This window comes from Ictidomys tridecemlineatus, chromosome 6, assembly GCF_052094955.1.
Source record: "Ictidomys tridecemlineatus isolate mIctTri1 chromosome 6, mIctTri1.hap1, whole genome shotgun sequence".
In the NCBI taxonomy this organism is placed as follows: domain Eukaryota; kingdom Metazoa; phylum Chordata; class Mammalia; order Rodentia; family Sciuridae; genus Ictidomys; species Ictidomys tridecemlineatus.
Window position 1 is genome coordinate 132,210,270 of NC_135482.1, and position 21,559 is coordinate 132,231,828.

At 37.5% G+C, this 21,559-nt stretch overlaps 1 protein-coding gene and 1 long non-coding RNA gene across 3 annotated transcripts in view; one reads left to right on the forward strand and one right to left on the reverse strand.

The window, feature by feature from the left end:
* Positions 1–2,148: 2,148 nt before the first annotated feature.
* Positions 2,149–8,594, reverse strand: LOC120888420 (uncharacterized). The gene is made up of 3 exons (XR_013423303.1): positions 8,478–8,594; positions 6,759–6,915; positions 2,149–2,348 (listed from the first exon to the last, which is right to left on the reverse strand). It is a non-coding gene; the product is annotated as an uncharacterized LOC120888420 (long non-coding RNA).
* Positions 8,586–21,559, forward strand: part of Obi1 (ORC ubiquitin ligase 1) — a 48,110-nt gene continuing 35,136 nt past the window's right edge. Inside the window, exon 1 of one of the 2 annotated variants that reach the window (XM_005324790.5) lies at positions 8,586–8,708. In XM_005324790.5, coding sequence (XP_005324847.3) covers positions 8,637–8,708 — 72 coding nt within the window. In that variant the 5' untranslated portion in view covers positions 8,586–8,636. Of the gene's footprint in view, positions 8,709–8,746; positions 8,891–21,559 lie in introns of those variants that run through there. The other variant, XM_078015755.1, reaches the window with a different exon arrangement.

The window sequence follows — 21,559 nt, forward strand, 5'->3', positions numbered from 1 at the left end:
TTTAGGGGGTGGAGTTTAACTCATTGGTAGGGAGCTTACCCAGCATGCCTTACACCTGGATTTCATCTCCAGCACTGCAGAAAAGTACTATTTTTAATTGTAGTCTGTTATCATTCAACTAGAATGTATCTTCTGGTGTTTACCTGCCTATTATTTATCTACTTCATTAGGTTCTCATATCCACATAAACACTCTTAAACTGAGCTTTCCTATCTCATTAATCCTTTTGGTATAGGTTTAAATCAAAAGAAAAGAATCTCCTTTATTGAAAGATTTGCATATTACTCAATATGTATGTCATAATCTGTTTTCCTAAAATAAATTTTTAAAACAAAAAGAAGTGGATTTAATTCAATCAGCTTTTCCCACAACTTAGTTACTTATGATAAATATCAACCTAACAGTATGAAAAATGTTAATTCTTTCAGGCAATGAGTACTCAACTGAAGGCCACAATACTGAATCTTTTATTATTAATTTTTAAGTTGGCAAAAATAATTGTATATATGGAGGGAAACAATATTATGTTTGATATATGTATACACTCTGGAATGATTAAATCAAGCTAATTAACATATTCATAACCTCATATGTGTTTTGTCACAATGTAAATGTGTAAAATCTACTCTCTTAAACATTTGAAAATGCACATTACCACATTACCTTGTTATTAACTATAATCACCATGCTTTGAAATAGATGTCAAAAACTCATTCCTTCCATCTGAAGTGATACACCCTTCAGCCAACATTGCTCACCTCCAGCCATGGTAAATACCATTCTATTCTCTACTCTTTGAATTTAACATTTTTAGATTTCATGTAAGTGAGATCATGCATCACAATACTGACTCTTGAGTGAATCCATAAATTCAGTAATTGCCTATGTTCTACGCCTGCCCCCTTTGTTGTTGCTAGAAGTCTGGATATAGTCCCAAATTTCTTTCCCTTTGAATGTATCTTGATGATGGACAAAAGATACTGTCTCACCCTACCAGTTTCTCTAGGTTTTAAGAGCCTTGCTATCCTTGGTTGCTACTGAATATCCTGATCATCCTTTTCCAGAGATGGAAAAACTTACTTGATCCCTACCCTAAAAGAGACTTAATCCTTAGTGTCCCCATACCACTGTGCAGATTTCATGCCTATCCCAAAGTAACTTCTCCCTAGGTGGTAGCTGTTATGGCTATAATATAATATATCCTAATATATTTCATTAAGTTTTATATTGAGTGACTCAAGTTCTGGAAGACAGACATCATGTCATATCCAGGCGTAACAAATGATTTCTGTAACATAGTGCATCTTTCACAAAGGATTGTTGACTGACCAGCCACTCGAATACAAGTCAGAAATTCCATTAATGGCACTTATAGCTATGCATTCTCTGCTTCCTCTCTGAACCTCAGTTCTCTGAATTATAAAACAGAAAGTATGGCAGGACATCCCCTTATTAGGATCATTGTAAGGGAAGCATAGTAGGCATTGCAGAAATATCTGCCAGGCTGAACCTCTCACTATTTTCACTGGACTACTTTTTGCAGCTTTGGCAGAGTTAATGTGTCTAGGAAATAAATTACAGTAAGAGTCAGATTTTTACTCCCTCTCAGTTTTTGCTAAGCTAGCATAATGAGGTTCAGGCTAGTTCTTGAAAACGTATGTTTAACCTTATGCTTTGGTAGAAAGCTAAGGAGAGGAGAAAATTGAAGAAAGGCAAGTGTTGGTCAAATGACTTTTGGGTTGGTAAAAATACCATCTTGTTTAGAGTGAATAGGTAAGGGAATACTAGATTTCACTTGGCTCAAATCTCATATTTATTAAAAGAACCAAATTTTTCCTTTTAACTGCTATCTCAAAAAGAATATAAATACTTCAGTGTAGAGACACACCAATGAGAGGAAAAAGAAAAATCTAGTATTCAATCTGAACTTATATAGTAAGCCCGGCATAGTGGCTATTCTTGAGGCTGAGGCAGGAGGATTGTAAGTTTGAAGCCAGCCTGGGGAACTTAGCAAGAATTTGTCTCAAATAAATTAATTAATTTAATTAAATTAAAAGGCTGAGCTAGAGTGCTCCTCCATTCAATTCCCAGTAGAGCAAGAAAAAGAAATCTGTTGTACATTACAATCAGCAAAAAAACAAACGATACTTATTGGCATTTTCTTTTATTCTTAAAAGCACATTGAGAATCTTTAAAAAATAAAGAAAAATGAGTACCAGCCTATTGACCTATGAAAGTTCCTTTTTATAGCTGTAGCTGAGAAGGAGTTTCTCCTATGAGTTGAGGATGTAGTTCAGAGGTAGAGGTACTGGCCTAATGTGCTTGAAGTCTGGGATGGATCCCCAAAGCTGAAAAAAAAAAAAAGAAAAAACAAAACATAATGAAGCAAAACAAAACAACAACAACAACTTCTCTTCATTGCCTTTCAACAAAGAAACCATGTTTATTCATCTTAAAGTTAAACTTATATATATATAACATATCTACTGGAAGAATATAGGTAATTTCTGAGGCCCATAAGAGCAGAGATTGGCAGTATTATTAATAATAATGGCATATCTCAAAAGCAAAAAGGCCACCAAAAGAGGAAAATGAGAAGATGGGGAGACACCTAGGCACAGAAGCCCACAGCAAACATGCAACAAACTCTCTCCAACAGAGAGCCTGACTAAGAAGAGCAGAGAGAAGCTTTTTCAGAGATCTCTCTCTAGCATTCACATGGCCAAGGAGCCACAACCCTCCAGACTCTCCACTTTACACTGCTTCAAAGTAATGGTTGCCCAGTGAAAGATAACAATCACAAAATTCCCTCTTTGTGAATTCATGAATTTGCATTCTTCTTCGTGTTTATCATATAGGTGAGTCTGATTCAAGTGAATCTGATGAGTACTGATTTCCCTGGTACATTCCATTTTCTAGCCTTTTAAGGCTTGGAGCAAAACCCAAAGCAAACTAAGTTCATCAAACTAAGTTCATCAAAGTAATACCACCTGTGAAGCTCTATGGCACAGTTCACAGCTTCTCCAGGTGCCTCTGTCCATTTCATGGATCTCCTGGGTGGCTAAGTGGTCCCTGGTCCCTGGGAATGCAGCAACCACTTATGCTGCCCTAGAACCATATATGGAAGTTCTGTATTTAATAGCTATTTTATACTATAATTAGATAACATTTTAGACATTATTTAAGCAACCTCTTCTGAGGTCATTTTGCCTGATCCTCCTAACATGCAGATGAGAGGTCTGATATCCACAGAGGTGCAGTGGTTTGCCCTCCATCACACAGGCAGGTAAGCTGCAGTGACAGAATTATCTTCTACCTACCTTGATGTCCAAAGCATTTGTTGTTGAGATTACCACGTATCAAATGTATATGCAGTGGCCAAAATGAATGGTGGGAGGGGACAAAGAAAGTGAAGCCAGAGTTGAAAGAGATTCTTATCTAGGAAAATGAAGTCATATCATAAATAACACTTAAAATAAATGATTGCTTAAACAATAACTGAGAACATTGAGTGTGTAAAAGAGATGTTGGGCCCTATTTTCAGAAAAAACATCCTGACAAGTCCTGGCCAGCTGATAAGGACACCATGACCAAGTTCAGGATGCCATTGTGGGGTAGGTACCCTCAAACAAAATGCAATTATTTATGGACCATTGGTAAATAGTATAGAAACATTAGTTTTACTTAAAGGGCCCTGGCTTTGAGTTCCTATGGAGGAACATTCCTTGGAGATTTTGCTCACACCTAAAATGAGCAAAAAGGAAACACATGTTCTCCTGTGGGCAACTTAAAATCAAAAGCAGTCAGAATCTTTAAGTTGAATTCTCTGTTCTGTTACTTTGTCAAGTCCTATAACCTCTCTGCCCTGGTGGTTATGTTACAATCTTTCTGGAGATAGTATTTTCTTCACTTATTCGCGCGCGTGTGTGTGTGTGTGTGTGTGTGTGTGTGTGTGTGTGTGTGTGTGTGTGTTGCTGGGGATTGAACCCAGGGCCTTGTGCCTGCAAGGGAAGCACTCTACCAAATGAACTATATCCCCAGACCTCTTCATTTATTCTCTAGTATTCAACAAACATTTGTGAAGCAACACTTAGCCTGGGGTGGAACTAACCTATTCTCTTAAAGATGACTTAATTTAAAACTATTGCCCAACTTGCAACATTTTAATATATTTAAAATTATAACTTGCTATCACAATGGCTGGGGTGAACCAATAACAAGAGCATCCAGAACAAAAATTACTGTAAAAATTGGCATTTTTTGAATGAAATAGAATAGTTGGATTCTGTTATTCCGTTTCTAAAGTGGCTCATTAATAGTAGAGTGGCTGGCACATTATTGTTAGTCATTAAAATATTTGTTGAATAAATAAATTAAGGCAGGGATATTGTTTGTTTGATTCACATCTATATACCCAACTCTTTGAGTGATGTGTGGCATATAAAAAGTATTTAAATGTTGTGGGATGAAGAAATAAATAACAAATTACATTTATTTATTCCACAATAACTATCTTGTGATTACATTTCAACTTGATGTGCACGTTTAATATTAAACTCTCTATTGCTACTTGAGAAGACAGGTTTAGTTTCAAGCTAGGGCAGTGTGACTTACCCATTGGAATGTAAACTCCATTAAGTAGAACTTTGAGTGATTTGTTTCTTAACACTTAATAAACATGCATTAAAAGAGTGAATTGTTTTGCAATGAACATGGATAACAGGTAACATATATTCTAAAAATAAATAAAACAAAAGCTACTATGCACAAGAAACCCAAGTTTTTCTACTGTAGTAAAACATCTTTGCTACCACCATCTTGGTATATTTTAACTCAGGATTCCCAAGTTTTTGAGAGGATGGTACCACACCTGACGTCTGTGCAACTGGGCTAGCACCTCTCATAAATTTTTAATGCAATTTTTATGAGTTTTCTCAGTTTTAACCACAATCCATGTGGGGGTGTATAAATTTAAAACAAACAAAAAATTGTCATTCAGGAATGAAAAATAAATGTAATCTGAAATCAATATTTATGAAGTTGTGATTAATTGACTGATGACCAAATGATTACAAAACGTCTGTCTGAAACATCTACTCAAATTTATTAGCTTTGACCAAAAAAATTAAAAAACAATCTGAACTGGGTCAATGAAAGAATAATGCATTCCTAATCAATTTTTAATAGCACTTAAGATTTTATATTTTTTTAAACTTGCTTTTAAATAATTTATCATTAAAATGAATCTGATTTAAACAAGGGGTAAAAGGTGTTCCACAGCTATTTGATGGTTTTCTTAGCAAAGAAATTCAATTATGACTGACTTTTTATTACTGAACTACTTTATTAATAATAATACATCTTGCACTTACATGAAGGCATTGGGCCAACAATCTGAGAGAATCCATCAAGTGTGATCTAGGATTTAACTTCACTTCTAACTATTATCCAGTGGTTTACCTTATCCTTGCCTCAATTTCCTCATATATAAAAGGAAGGACTTCATGATGACCCCCCAAAGCCTCTGTAGATCCACAGATGTATAAAAAATAGTTTAGGAGGTCTTAGCCTATTCTGGATGTCATACGTAACTGAATTCCTCCAGTCACAGGATTTCTCATATGAGGCTGTTAAGAAGGTGAAATAGAAATCAAGCAGAAAGTCAATGAGCCATGTGATCTTTATCTTCCTTTTAGAGTAATTATAGCATCATCACACTATTTGAGCTAAACAATGTCTATTTAGAACATGATTTATCAAAAAACTAGGAAATCCCCTTCATAAAATAGAGAGAAGAGATAGTTCTTGATCTTGACTCACTTGCATTATTAAAAGCAAAGCCCAGAAAATGACTCGGAATGGGGCTGGGGTTGTGACTCAGCGGTAGAGCATTCGCCTAGCACGTGTGGGGCACTGGGTTTGATCCTCAGCACCACATAAAAATGAATAAATAAAGGTATTATGTCCAACTACAATGAAAAAATAAATATTAAAAAAAATAAAATAACCTGGAATCAATCTGGACCTTGAGAGAGTCCTGATCAACATGTATTGCTAGCAATATTATTTGTGTGTGTGTGTGTGTGTGTGTGTGTGTGTGTGTGTTGGTATCTATCCACAAAGCATAAATATACAAAGTGTCTATGTTGCAGTATGATTATATTTGTGCTAATGCAAATAGTAACATATTAACTAAAATGTTTGCAAGGACATGTGCTAGAATGTTAATAGTGAACACCACAAAGATTTAGAGAGATGTGGCAAAAGAATAAAGGAAATTTTGCTTAATATTTGATATATTTTTAAAATCTTAATTTTTTAAAAAATTACTCTATTATTTTTATAATTCTCAAGAGTAACATGGTCTTCTGTTTTGAGGTAAAAACAAGTAAACATGTTTAACATAAAACAGCTTGGGCTTATAAAAAAAGTAGGCGATGGCTAAGGCTGTTTTTGGAATATTCACTTAGTACCAGATACTGGATAAATTAGATGTAATCCCTAGCCTGGAGAAACATAGTCTGTTGTGGTGGTAAACACATAATCAACTATAATAGAATGTGATCAGCATAGAAATAGTTGTATGGTCAGAGCACTAAAACAGCACTATGATAACAGTAATAAATGTAAAAGAAGATGTTGGAAATAGTCTTAGGTTTTAATTTTCTACTTAAAATGGAAGCAATAATGTGTTAAATTATCTTTGTTACTAGATATTGACACCAATCACAGGGATAATATATAAGAAATTAACTTGCCTGGTAAGTGAAGGAAAAGTCTTTTAAAAAGAAGTGTCTTCAATGTGTCTTTCTGATATACTGTTTCCAGGGATGGATGTCAGAGGCTGAACATTCTTACTCCTATGCCCCATTCAGAAGCTGTAGAAGGAGGCCCTGAAATATCATGTTAACAAGCCTAGGCAAAAGAAAACATTAAGATGGGAAAAGATGAAACCAGAATGACAGTAGGTGATGATCTGGAGTTTCACAGCCAGAGACTTGAAAGATAAATTAGCAGAACAGGGGAATTCTGGACTTCATATAAATATGACTTTTTAAGGAAATCACCAAATTGGATGACTTATGCCAGACATTCTGAAAAAGTTTACATTAAACAGAATCAGTATGATTATTTTGTTCAGCTCTCCAATTGCAAGCATATTATGGTCTCTGACTGCTAGAGAATAAAGTTGCTAAACTATTTGAAAGAACTCTCACTGCCACTTGTAAGTCATTTTGAGATAGATTTGGGATTCTTCAAGTGAACTACTATCTGTTCCCATTGCACTATTGCCTGGCACTTTTTATACACATCATACTAAGCATAAATTGCTCTCATTTAAAACACACACACACGTAAAACACTAAGAGGCAAAGATTAAATAAGTTGCCTAAGATCACAGGAAGTTGTTGAGGGCAGAGATTTCTATTTCAGTTGTCTAGGTCCATAAATCCTTACTCTTAACCCCAAGGCTGCTTTTTGCTATGTATTGTCTCCTTTTCAGAAAGATTAATAAAATATGTTCCTTTAATATTGTTTCTAGGGCTGGGGCTGTAGCTCAGTGGCAGAGCACTTGCCTAGCATGAGTGAGGCACTCAGTTTGATCCTCAGCACCACATACAAATAAACAAATAAAATAAAGGCATCTGTAAAAAAAAAAGTTTCTAAATCTCCCAACTCACAGATTATATTTGTTTGCATAATACATCACATCAGCTCTTCTTCACTTAAATCAGGTGCAGTTAAATTCCAAATCTATTAATATTTAAGATTCATTGAGAAACTTAAGTTTTTTTTTTCTTTTTTACAGTTGGGAAATGCTAATTTATAACCACAGAAATTCTTCCATGGAGTTCCACAAGAAGGTGGTACACTTCACATCCAAGGATGCACTTGAAAGAGTTAAAATGCATTGCACAAGATCATGGCTCACACCATTTGCAGCTTTCTCACTTATGGATGTGAATGAGGCTCCTGGATGGAATCCTTAAAACTACTTTTGGTAGAAATCACAGAAGGGTCAACAGTGAGAGTCTCGTCTTCAAGGAGAGCTGAGATTAACGTATCCAGATTATTTCTGGATACAGAAGATAAGGAGAAAAATTACTGTTTTTAAAGCAAATTATCATGCCCCCTTGGAAGCAAGCACATGGTATCACTTCAGAATGGAAAAGGAACTGAAAGGGGTGGAAAAGTTGTTTGGGAAACTTAAAATGTATAGATAACATCTTTTTTTTACTCGAGTCTCTCGACTGCGTCCAGTTTATTGTGAGGGGTTTCAACTTCAAGCAATTTCCCCCATCCTCATAAAACTCTCTGGGGAAAAATCTGGGGAGTTAAAATCGCTAATCCATACTGCCTTCTACTATTACACTTGCCCTTAAATTTTCAAGATGGTCGATACGTGTAGAGACACACTTTTTCTTCTCATTCTTAGGAATCTTGCAGCACCTGAACTGGGGGAAGTTTTTCTTTACCTGTTAATGAAACGGAAAAAGCCCGGGCGAAAGCGCGTTTTCGTTTCCTCTCCCGGGCAGGCCCTGCCGGGCCGCCGTAGCCGGCCTCGCGCGTCCTTGGTGGTGGTGAGGAGCCGCTGTCGGCGGGACTTCCGTGTTGGCGGGATTCTGAACGCTGCCATGGCTCAGACCGTGCAGAACGTTACATTGTCTCTCACTCTGCCCATCACGTGCCACATTTGCTTGGGGAAGGTAAAGGTTGATTCCGGGCACAGCTACGAAACGCGGTTGGGTATGAAGTGCCCTCTGGCCGCTGAGAGCGGTCTCGATGCCGGGCGGGGATGGGGCGTGAGGCGCCGCGCTGGGAGAAGACGCTCACCCGCGTTCTCCTCACGCGGCGGGAGGCCGTGTCCCGGGGCCCAGCGGAGCATGAGGTGATGAGTGGGTTCATCTGGAAGCCTTGTAAAGGGGATGACAGCGTCCCGCGGCCAGGCAGTGAGGCTGCACGGCGCTTGTGGCCACCGCCGGAGGCCTCACTGGGGCCGACGCCGGCCTCGGAGGGGCCGCAGCGGAATTGCTCCGCTGTGGCATTTTAGCCCCTTTTGCAACCCCGAGTGGAGAATGACCCGTGAAAGCACATTTCCTCGTAGCCTCACTTCAGGTTCCTGAGACCCCTGTACAACCGGAGTGTCTGTGCCCCGGGGCCTGCTGTGCTATTTGGAGAATGTGGTCCATTTTAAGGTCCTTTTCTTATTCTGGCCTCCAGGTTGGTCTTTGCTCCGGGGTCAGAATATGAAAAGTAAATAGTTGACGTCCCTGGGTGGTATTTAAAATAAGAGGGATGGCCTTTAACTCCTCTGGGGGATCCTTGGCCAGATAGAATCCTCTCTCTTTGTCATGCAGTAGGTGCCTAATGTATTTGTGAAACTGTGGGAGAAAGTACTTACGAATTAGAAACGGAGTTTTGAATGTTCTCAGGCCTTGGTCTCCCCTCTCTTTTTCGTTTTTGCATCCCATTCGGATTTTTAAAGAACCTTTTTTTTTTTTTTTTTTTTTAATCTCGTGGATCAAGAAGGGGGAAGATACTGACACAATGAGTTTTTTTGTTTTTGTTTTCCACCCTGAATGGTTTTTGATGTTTGTCTGGGTTGAATTTCTCCCCACAGTGTAGACAGACTACACCTCCAGGCTTAGAATTGACTCTGGGAACTTAATGAAGCAAAGATTTAAGTGCCAGCCAGTACTAGTTTGAGGTTCATTGTGCTGAGTTCAGGAAGTAGAAGGAAGTCAGGATTGGAAGCAACTGATAACTCTTGATACCAGTCCAAAAGAAATGCCAGAGAAGCAGCAGACGTGCTGTGAGAGGACATAATGGATGGCTTGATCGATTCTGATTAGAGAAATCAAGGATGACCTGGGCACGGATGGTGTTTGAGCTGGCATTTGCCACCACTGCCAGCTTGCCAGGCTGGTGAAAGGAGGAAGTGATTTTTCTATTTGCTTCAGTCCTGTATATTTGATTTCTGATGAATTTCCCAGAAGTACCTGTTAAATTCTGAATGAATTTCCAATCGTTGTCTTAAAACTGACAGAAAAATATAGGGAGGTGACTTTCTTTTGGTCTTCATTGTACATGCTATACCTAGTTTCTGTTAGTAAGCTGACTTTTAAAATTACATTGAGTTGCCTGGTTTACACTTACCAAATCTATGCTTTTTGTGTTTAACCAAATTAATAACAAATAGAATAGTGCTTTGCAGATTATAGAATGCTTTTGAATATATTTGTTTACTTCTCACACTAATGCTATGAGATAGATGAGGGTTGGTTTTCTCTCCTTTTTTTTTTTTTTTTTTTAATAAGGAAGCAGAAGCTTAGAATCTCTAGTAGTGGAATTCAGTAGAATACAAAAACACCTGACCTCATCCATGCCACCAAACACTTTAGATGGGTTTTCCCCCCACTCTCACCCAGTAGTGGTTAGTTTTATTCTAAAATAAGAATCAGATAATAAAAATTAAAGGATTAGCACTTTGTAAACAGATATATTTTCTGTTACGGAAGCAGAAAGGTGTGGGCCTGAGTGACTGAGTTCTTCAGACTAGTTGGGTTCTAATCTAGGTTCTGCCACTTACGGTTATATGGTCTTGTAAAAATTACTCTCTGGCCTCAGTTTCCTTATCTTTAAAATGGGAATGGTAATAGTATCAACTCTCATCCTTATATTTTGGGAAGGATAACATCAAACATAAATGCTGTTATAAAATCTGGTACATAGTAATATTCAGTAACTATTAACTTTTATTCTGGGCATTGAAACAGGCCCTCAAACTGAGAAAAATTATTCTTTTCCAGTGACTATTCCTTCCAGTTGCTTTTTGAATCCATTGCACTTCTGGAAATTGCCACAGTACATGCAGGGATTTTAACTGGTTCCATGTGACTGTTGACTTTTCTAATCCAATCTGTTTGTGCTACCCATTCTTCCACACATATAATATTTCTGGGGTACTAAATAAATAATTTTTCATTTGGAAAGAAATCTATTTTGGTCTAGCTCTGTAGTATTAAAAGTTCTGCTTAATGTGAAGGGCAAATTTTTTGACTGAAGTAACCAGAAATGAAACTGACTTACCTACAATGAAGGGGTTCCAGCTTCTCACAGTGTCCAATAATAGTGTGGACTTTTTTGCTAGGAATACTATCAAAAGGATCCTGTTTCATCAAGGACTGCATGCTTTGCTCTTCACTCATATTGTTGATTTAAATTTTTGAAAAGATAGGACTAGGGACAAGAATCTAATGCAACTTGGAGTCTTCACTTTGGGTTGCAAAAATTCATTTATCATTGTTCACTGGGGATTGCTGATTGGCGAGTAAGTCATTCATCCACCTTAGTACATTGAGCCCATGTTTGAATCCTAATTGCCTCAAAGCTCCCAAGAGTGGGTTTATGAGCCTTGTGTATTATTGTCACAAGTAATTTGCCATCTGGAATACAAGTTCTACATTTTTTTCTCTTTTCCAAATTAAGTTTGAAGGTTATAGACATTTGAAAATATTGGTTTTAGATACTTATAGTATAATAAAAAGATAAACTCAAAAAGTGTTGATGGAGCCCAATAATTATCAGGGTTGGTATATAACAGTTGATGTATTTATTAATAGGATTCCAGTTTATCTATGAAGCATTTCTGTTAGGAATAAAGACAGGAAAGGGGAAAGAGGGTAGGTAGGAATGAGGACCTCAATAAGTACATATTGTTAACTGACTTATTTCATGTGGTTTTAAAGTTCTAGAATATAAATTCTGGCTCAGACCCAGAGGTTTCTTACAACATAGCAAGAACAATGCAGGAACTTTATTTTGAAGTTTCCAAATTCTCAAGGTTAAAGTAGTGGGGTCCCTACCATAGTCATTGCTACACCACAGCCTTATCATTCTAGGTCTTTGTTAGGGAAACAAGATGTGACAAGAACAATAGTATTTCGGGAGATTAGGTTGACTCTCCTCCCTAGCAAGGATGCCAAAGGGGCAGAGGAATTGATATTAAGTACAATTGCCAGACTAGTTGATCAAGCTGATCTACAATTTCTTTACTCTTATCATCTCTTATTAGTGCACAGTCTCTTCTTTCAGGCACATATCCCCTATTTTTTATTTCAGATTATTGTTTGTGAACCTTGCTGCAAGGAAGGAAGAACTGTTTTTTAACTAAAAAGAGTATGTGATTTTAAAGTGGAATAACGCTTAATGCAAATTCAGAATCTGTCATCATAACATGAATCATTATTTCTTTAAGTCTCAGTTTACAACCCCATTAACTTGTTAGGAAGATTGATTTGGATATCCTTGACCAATAGTTCTCAGTAGGGTGGAGGGAGATTTTGACCTATCTCTGACATTTGTTAATGTCTGAAGACATTTCTTATTGTTCATAGGAGGCTGCTACTGGTATCTACTTGGTGAAACCCAGGGATTCTGCTATCTAAACATCCTACAATATATACAGGACTTCCTCCTACAACAAAAAATTCTTTACTCAGTGGTGCCCAAGATGAGAAAGCCTGTCCTAAATGACTGTATAATTCCTAGTAGCTGAGCCTAGGATGACATGGATATTAATCGACAATAACTTTAGTTGTGACTTCTCCAAGTATATTTGATGTTCTAAGAAAGGTTTTGGTCATAATCTCTCTTAAGATGGAAAATATTCATATAAAAAAATAAAATGACATAATAGGAAAACAGATTATAGGGTTAATTTTTTTTTTTTTTCACCAAGGACAGTACCCTCTGGTCCACTTCAGTGTGAAGAGTCCACGTTTTATACCTTGCTGTTTTAACTCTTCCTCTTCTTCTTTCTCACCAGTCTTATGAAACATTACCGTAAAATATCATTTCAACATGCTTTCTCTAGATTAATTTGGGATTATATATGTCACTTGCATGCAGGTATAAATAAAAATGAAATGTGGTCTTGCATTTTTATTTCCTAACAGTGCCGTTTTTTCCCACAGATCCCATTTAAGAGTAAATTGAATAGATATAATGATTATTTCAATTGAGAGTATTTTATTGGAGGAGAATTAAGGGAGGGATACATACTTTGTATTTTGCTATGCAAGCTACAGTCAAACAAATGACTAGTAACTTGTTTTAATAGTTCATTATGCTTTTTTTCAGTTCTAAGCTAAATTTATACCATTGTCTAGAAATCATCATATGATAAATACCCCATGCAAGGAAATCAACTAGTAAACTGTTTCAAAAATCCAGCACAATGACAGTGATAATACTAGGTATCCGACAGTGCAAATGATTATCTTATGAGTGACATTGTTAATGGCCTATAGTATACAGAGCCAACTAGTCTTGTCTGTGGTTGTTCTGTATCATTTTAGCATGTTAAATGGAGAAATTAAACTCCCTTCTCTTTGCACAGTTTATCAGTGGCCATTGATTTTTTTTTTTTTTTTTTTTTGCTTCTTGGGATACTTTTTGGGAATATTATCTTAGCTTTTCATTTTAGTACATCATAATTCACTTTTATTAGTCTTACAGTTTGCAAAGCATTGTACCAGATGCTCCATGTAGATAGAGTAGGACATTGCTACTGTCCCCTAGGAGTCTGAAATCTAGTGGGGAAAGCAGAATATAAACAATTTTCTAAGCAAGGCACAATGCAGAAAGAAGTAAACATTAAGTAAGTTAGCGAGTACCCTATTAGACACAGTTATATTAGCTTCTTTCTGTTACTGTGACAAAATACCTGAAGTAATAAACTTATAAGTAAGAAAAGCTTATTTTGCTCCTACAGTTCTAGAGATTTCAGTCTATGACTGGCCTCGTTGCTTTGAACCTATGGCAGGCAGCACAGTACATCATGAGAGAAGCTTATGATAGAGGAAGTTGCTAACCCCATGGCATCCAGTAAGCAAAAAGAGAAGGAGGAAGAGCTGGGGTCCCAATATCCCTTCCAAGGGCATTATCATACTGAACTAACTTCCTTTCACTGCATCTCACCTCTTATAGGTTCTGCCACCTCCCAGTAGCACCATAGGCTTGGGACTAAGCCTTTAATATGTGGGTATTTGGGAGCTATGCATGATCCAAACTGTAGCATTCCACCCCTGGTTCCCAAGGTCTGTCTCAGTGTAAAATGCATTCAACCTATCTCTAAGAGTCTCCAGAATCTTAACTGTTACAGCATTGCTTAAATGTTCCAAACCTTTCAAATCCAAAGTCTCCTCCTAGGCTCAAGGCAGACTCATCTATGAGCCCCTGTAAAGAAAAAAAAAAAATAAAGATTGCATACTTCCAAGATACAATGGCATGGGGAACACTACCATTCCAAAAGCAAGGAATAGGGTCATAGAAAGGAAAGATTTGATTAAAGCGACACAAAACCTAGTAGAGTTAAGTTCTAATACTCCATATTTCACATTAAGTCCTAATTGTCCACGTCTGACATTCTGGCACACTATGGTAGAGTATGAGCTCCAAAAGGCTTGGGCAGCCCAGTTCTTATGACCTTGCTGGGTGCAGCCCATATAATCATTCTCTTGGGCTGGTTCTGCTCATTGCCTATAGCTTTCCTGGGCAGGTATTTCTTGTTCCTGGCATCTCTAATTTTCCAGGATCGTTATTGCAGCTTCACACATCTCCCTTTCAGGTCCTACATGTAGGGGGCTAAAACACTGCCTGGCTTCCTAGGCTTTCCTTTGAAATCTTTGTGGAAGCCTCTACAGACGCGCTTACTTTTAAATTCTGCATACCTAAAAAACTAGTATCATTTGGGTAATGCTACGACCTGTTGCTGCTTCAAACACAGCTGCAGTAGTCTCAGAGTGCCTTGACAGCTGAAAAAGGGGAAACAAATTCTGTTAAAACAATTCTGTAGCTGGCTCTGTGTGAGCAGGGCACCCTAACCCTCTTAGAGTCGTTGAAACAAGTTTGCACATTTATGCCTTTTAGCTCATGATGGGTGGCATCTTGCTGATGCCTGAGATGCCTTCATGGTATCTTTCATATTCTCAGTGTGAAATACTGGACTACTTTTTAATGGTGCTTATCTTTTAGCAACTGTACCTTACTTGGCAGCACCTTTAAAAGTGCTCCTTTTCTGGGCAAACTACATCTTCCAAATTCTTTGGTTCTGTTCTTTCCTCTTGATTCTCACGATATTTGCCTAAAAGCAGATGGTAACACCCATGCTGCCACCTGAATGCTGTACTGCCTTAAAAATTTCCTCTGCCAAATAAACTAGACCATCATCTTTTGGGGGGTGGGGGTTACTGGGGTTTGAACTCAGGGGCATTCGTCCACTGAGTCACATCCTCAGCCCTATTTTGTATTTTACTTAGAGACAGGGTCTCACTGAGTTGCTTAGCATCTTGCTTTTTTGCTGATGCTGGCTTTTTAAAAAAATTGTATTTATTCTAATTTGTTATTCATGGCAGCAGATTGCATTTTAATACATAGTACACATATAGAATACAATTTTTCATATCTCTGATTATTCACAAAGTAGAGTCACACCATTTGTGTCTTCATACCCATACTTAAGTTAATGATGTCCACCTCATTCCACCATCTTTCCTACCCCCTTGCCCCCTCCCTTTCTCTCCCCCCCTTGCCCTATCTAAAGTTCCTCCATTCCTCTCATGCTCCCCCCTCCATCCCCATTATGGATTAGCATCCACGTATCAGAGAAAACATTTGGCCTTTGGCTTTATGGGATTGGCATACTTCACTTAGCATAGTATTCTCCAACTCCGTCCATTTACCTGCAAATGCCATGATTTTATTCCTTTTTAGTGCTGAGTAATATTCCATTATGTGTATATACCACAGTTTCTTTATCCATTCATCTACTGAAAGGCATCTAGGTTGGTTCCACAACGTAGCTACTGTGAATTGTGCTGCTATAAACATTGATGTGGCTCTGTCACTGTAGTATGCTGGGTTTTTTTTTTAATATTTTTTACTTGTTGATGTACCTTTATTATTTATTTATTTATATGTGGTGCTGAGGATTGAAGCCAGTACCTCACACATTGCTAGGCAAGTGCTCTGCCACTGAGCCACAACTCCAGCCCCTATAGAATTTTTACATCCTTTGGGTTTAGACCACGGTGTGGGATAGCTAGATCAAATGGTGGTTCCATTCAAAGTTTTCTGAGGAATCCCCATACTGTTCTCCATATTGGCTGCACTAGTTTGCAGTCCTACCAGCAATGTATGAGTATGCCTTTCCCCTCACATCCTCGCCAACACTTATTGTTTGTACTCTTAATAGCTATCATTCTGACTGGAGTGAGATTAAATCTTAGAGTAGTTTGATTTGCATTTCTCTAATTGCTAGAGATTGACTATTTTTTAATATGTTTGTCGATTGATTATATATCAACTTCTGAGAAGTGTCTGTTCAGTTTCTTGGCCCGTTTATTGATTGAGTTATTTGTTGTTTTTTTTTTTTTTGGTGTTAAGATTTTTGAGTTCTTTATATGCATGCTAGAGATTAGTGCTCTTTCTGACGTGCATGTGGTAAAAATTTGCTCCCATTCTGTAGGCTCTCTATTCACCTCACCCATTGTTCCTTTTGCTGAGAAGAAGCTTTTAGTTTGAACCCACCTCGTTTTTTGATTCTTTATTTTATTTCTTGTGCTTTAGTAGTCTTGTTAAGGAAATTAGGGCCTAATGTAACATGATAAAGATTTGGGCCTACTTTTTCTTCTCTTAGGTGCAGGGTCTGGGTCTGATTCCTAGGTCCTTGATCCACATTGAGTTGAGTTTGTGCAGGGGAGAGATAGGTACTTAATTTCATTTTACTATATATGCATTTCCAGGTTTCCCAGCACCATTTGTTGAAGAGGCTATATTTTCTTCAATATATGTTTTTGATGCCTTTGTCTAATATGAGATAACTGTATTTATGTGGGTTTGTCTCTATGTTCTCTATTCTGTACCATTGATCTATAGGTCTATTTTGGTGCTAATACCATGCTGTTTTTGTTACTATTGCTCTGTAGTATAGCTTAAGGTCTGTTATAGTGATGCTACCCACTTCACTCTTCCTGCTAAGGATTGCTTTGCCTATTCTGGGTCTCTTATTTTTCCAGGTGAATTTCATGACTGTTTTTTTCTGTTTCTATGAGGAATGTCATTGGGATTGCATTAAATCAAAATCTTTTGGTAGTATGGTCATTTTGACAATATTAATTCTGCCTATCAAAGAACAAGGGAGATCTTTCTATCTTCTAAGATCTTCTTTAATTTCTTTCTTTAGCGTTCTATAGTTTTTTATTGTAGAGGTCTTTCACTCTTGCATTGATTCCAAAGTATTTACATTTTTTTGAGGCTATTGTAAATGGGGTGGTTTTCCTAGTTTCTCTCTCAGAGGATTTGTCACTGATGTACATAAATGCCTTTGACTTATGGGTATTGGTTTTATATCTTGCTATTTTGCTGAATTTATTTATTAGTTCTAGAAGTTTTTGGTGGCATTTTTTTGGCGGGGGGGATCCTCTAGGTGTAGAATCATGTCATCGGCAGATAGTGATAGTTTGAGCTCTTCTTTCCTATCTGTATCCTTTTAATTTCTTTCATCTGTCTAATTGCTCTGGCTAGAGTTTCAAGAACTATGTTAAATAGAAGTGGTGAAAGAGGGCATCCCTGTCTTGTTCCAGTTTTTAGAGGGAATGCTTTCACTTTTTCTCCATTTAGAATGATATTGTGGTGGGGCCTAGCATAGATAGCTTTTACAATGTTGAGATATGTTCCTGTTATCCCTAGTTTTTCTAGTGTTTTGAACATGAAGGGCTGCTGTATTTTGTTGAATGCTTTTTCTGCATGTATTGAGATGATCATGAGAGTCTTATCTTTAAGTCTGTTGATGTGATGAATTACATTGAGGTTGGCTTTGAGGTTGTGATCCTCTTGCCTTAGCCTCTGAAGCCGCTGGGATTACAGGCATGAACCATTGAGCATGTCTACACCATCATCTTTAAACTCCACCTCCTACAAAGTCTGTACATACACAGTATAGCCAAATTCTTTGCTACAAAGTAAAAAAAGTAGCCTTTAGTCCAATTCCTAATAAAGTTTTTATTTCTCTCTGAAAGCTCATAAGCATAACCTTTACTATCACAGTTCTTTACTCGTACATTTCTATCAGCATTCAGGTCTTCTGAATCTCACAGTAAGCTCCACTTACAGCTTTCTATGCTTTTTCTAGCCTGCTCCTTCAAACTTTTCCAAACTCCTTATACAAAGCAGTTCCAAAGATTTCTGAACCACATCATCAACATATATAGTCACAGCAATGAACCCACATTTGGTACTGACTTTATGTGTTAGTCAGCTTTCCATTACTGTAACAAAATATGTGAGATAATCTGCTTAAAAGGAGGGAGGGTTTATTTTGGTGTATAGTTATGGAAGTTTCTGTTCATGGTTGGTTGGTTGTGTTGCTTGGGCAAGGCAACATATTGTATGTTGTGCTTAGTGGAGCAAGTTGCGCTCCTCATAACAGCTGGGAAGCAGAGAGAGAAGAAGGGTCTGGGGTCCCAATTTTTCCTTCAGGTTCCATTCAAGTGATCTAATTCCCCCTAGTGCCTACTTCTTAAAGGTTTTAGCACCTTCCAATATTTCCAGACTGGTGACCAAACTTTTAACATATGGACCTTTTGGGGGACACTTTTCTAAACTGTAGTTATGGTTAATCCTAAAAATCATTAGTGAAGGCTTTGCAGAGGAGTTATCATTTGATTTATATTTAAAAAGTGAGAGGGATATTATTTTGGTTTTCTCGGGAGGATGGAGAGGCCAATAAGACATAACAAGCTAAAAAAGGAGAGCTCCATAAATAGGTGCCTCTACTGTCTATTTTTGTGAACATCGAGTAGATCTGTGTTGTTGAAATGTACCTTGTATCAAATACTGAAATGGCAGATCAAGGGAAATGCCTTTTTAAGAACTAGATATATTCTTCATATGCTATACTTAATATTATAAGTAGGGAAAACTCATTGCTATCTTGCTAGAGAGCAGTGAAAGCTATTGATTTATACTTAGAAAGGTAGCTCTGGAATCAGTGTGAAAGGTGGACAGATGTGAACATTTGTGGGAGAAGATCATTGTAATAGATCAGGTATAAAAGAATGAGAACCTAAACTCATTATTGGGGTGAAGAACGTTTGGGTATAAATTTGCCATGCAACGGCTATTCTGAGGTGTACATTTTCCCCTTATTATAACATATCTGAAATCTAGTTGCATCTTACAAGTGAGTAATTGTATCTTGTAATTGTAATCGGCAATGTTTTTCATTCTTTTCTCTTAGTGGTACAAAAATATTGATGAAACTTAAGAATGTATAACTTCTTACACCTATTATATAATATAGAATTTGGTGACAAATTGGATAATGAGGATAGGGAAAAGAGGTTAGTAAAAGGCAGCTCTTTTTTAGCCCAAGTAAAAAAGTGGTGATGCCATCAACTTAGGAAGTAGTGCAGGTGCAGGAAGAAGAGTGTGTGGAGGAGATCAAGGTTTATTTTGAACATGTAATAGTGGAGGAAGCTGTAGGATCCTCATAATGATTTGGCTCCTGAGTTATATAGTTAATAGACTTGCTATTTTGTCTGTATTCAGGGAGGAGGGATTGCTATGTGAAAGTATCTGGGCTACCATCCATTATTTATTTTTAAACTACACCTAAATGAAAAGGGTACCCAATTTTCAGAGGCAAAAATTGATGCTCAGAATAATAAAAGTGCTTACCCAAGGTAGCATAACTCAGTAAATGAGAGAGCTGGAGTTGTCTCCAGGTTTGTTTGTAGAAGCCTAAGCTCTGTTTCTTATCAAGGTCCAGTTATAGAGAAGTTGAGTTGTTACATAAAGCTGATATTAATGCCATGTGGCACATGAGATTAAGAAAAACAAGAGGGGGAGGAGGAGGGGAGGGAGGGAGGGAGGGGCAGGCATGCATGAATATCAGATAAGATGGCCTGGGAAAAATGTTAGGAAAAGTAATTGTGCCACCTCAGTATCTTGACTGTATGCATTTTACTCTCTGATTCTGTTTCCATTATACTCTCCAGCATTACATCAGCCTTATTGAAATGTATCCATTGACTCTATCACTTTTCACTATCATCATTACCACTTAAGTACTCATTTCACTTATTATTTGTGGTCATCTATTATTATTAGTCCTTTTTCTCTCCGTTTCTCCTTGGCAAAATCTCAACTCTGGGTAAACTGAACTAATTATCTAATTTCCTGCCTGAACTAAGCAGCTAAATATTGCTAAGAAAAATAAACACCTGTGCTAATTAGTCTTACTTTGCATTCAAAACCACAGACCTTAAATAGGAACTCAACAATGTAAAGAAGTCCTGCTACATGTCTCTAATAAACTTTCTTATTTTCAAAGTAACTGCTTTATTCTCTTTTTTTTTTTTTCAAATCTATATCCCATCTCCCTTCTCACTTTCAGCCGATATCCTCACTTCACAATCAATGACAAAATATAAGCAACTGGGACAGTTGGAATATGAATAAATTCCCTTGTCTTTCCCATTAACAGATCTTTAGTCCCTTAGTATTTGTTCTCACACTTCCTGCTTTCCCTTCTGTTAAAAAGGAAGACAGTAGCTCACTCCTAAAAAGACAAAATCTCCTCTTGTGCTTTGAATTCCATTCTCCTTTACACAGAAATTTTTCTGTCTCCACTGTAAGACTTCTCCCTTTCACTACTGATATTCCCTTTTTACTGTATCATTCCCTTTGGCTTTCCTGGCTGTGGTCTAATGAATTAGTTTGCTCTCTCCTTTGCATCAGAATATGAAAGAATTGTCTATATTCATCTCATCATTATCTCTCAATATCCAGATTTCCATCCCCACCAGTTGCTGAAACAGGGCTTTTTAGTAACAGATCACAGTGACTTCCATGCAGTTAAATCCTATAGTCTCATCTCAGTTCACATCAAACTCAATATCTCATCAACATTTTACATATTTGGACACTGTCTCCCTCTTAACACATTCTTCTCTTAACTTTTATGATACTGTTTTCTGTTTCTGATATGACAGGGCCCCCTTCTCCCAGTTTCTTTTGCTCCTTATTCCTTCTTTTTCTCTAGTTAGTGAAATGTCCCCCATCCCTGCTGTTTTGTCCATATTGGGCACCTGCTCCAGTGACTTTAAATGCCATTATCTTTTATACCATTGACTCTCAAAACTTACCAAGGCAAGACTAGACTTATGTACTTAATTTTTTTTCAGGGTGGGGGGTGTACAGGGGATTGAACTCAGGGGCATTCGACCACTGAGCCACATTCCCAGCCATATTTTGTATTTTATTTAGAGACAGGGTCTCACTGAGTTACTTAGTGCCTCACCATTGCTAACTAAGGTGGCTTTGAACTCTTGATCCTCCTGCCTCAACCTCCTGAGCTTCTGGGATTACAGGCATGCATCATCACACCCAGCTGAGACTTATGCACTAAAGTATGGGGTTGGCATCACACATTTCACATGACTGAAACTGAATTCTTGATTTTTACCATGTGTGAAATTTGCTCCTTCATCTT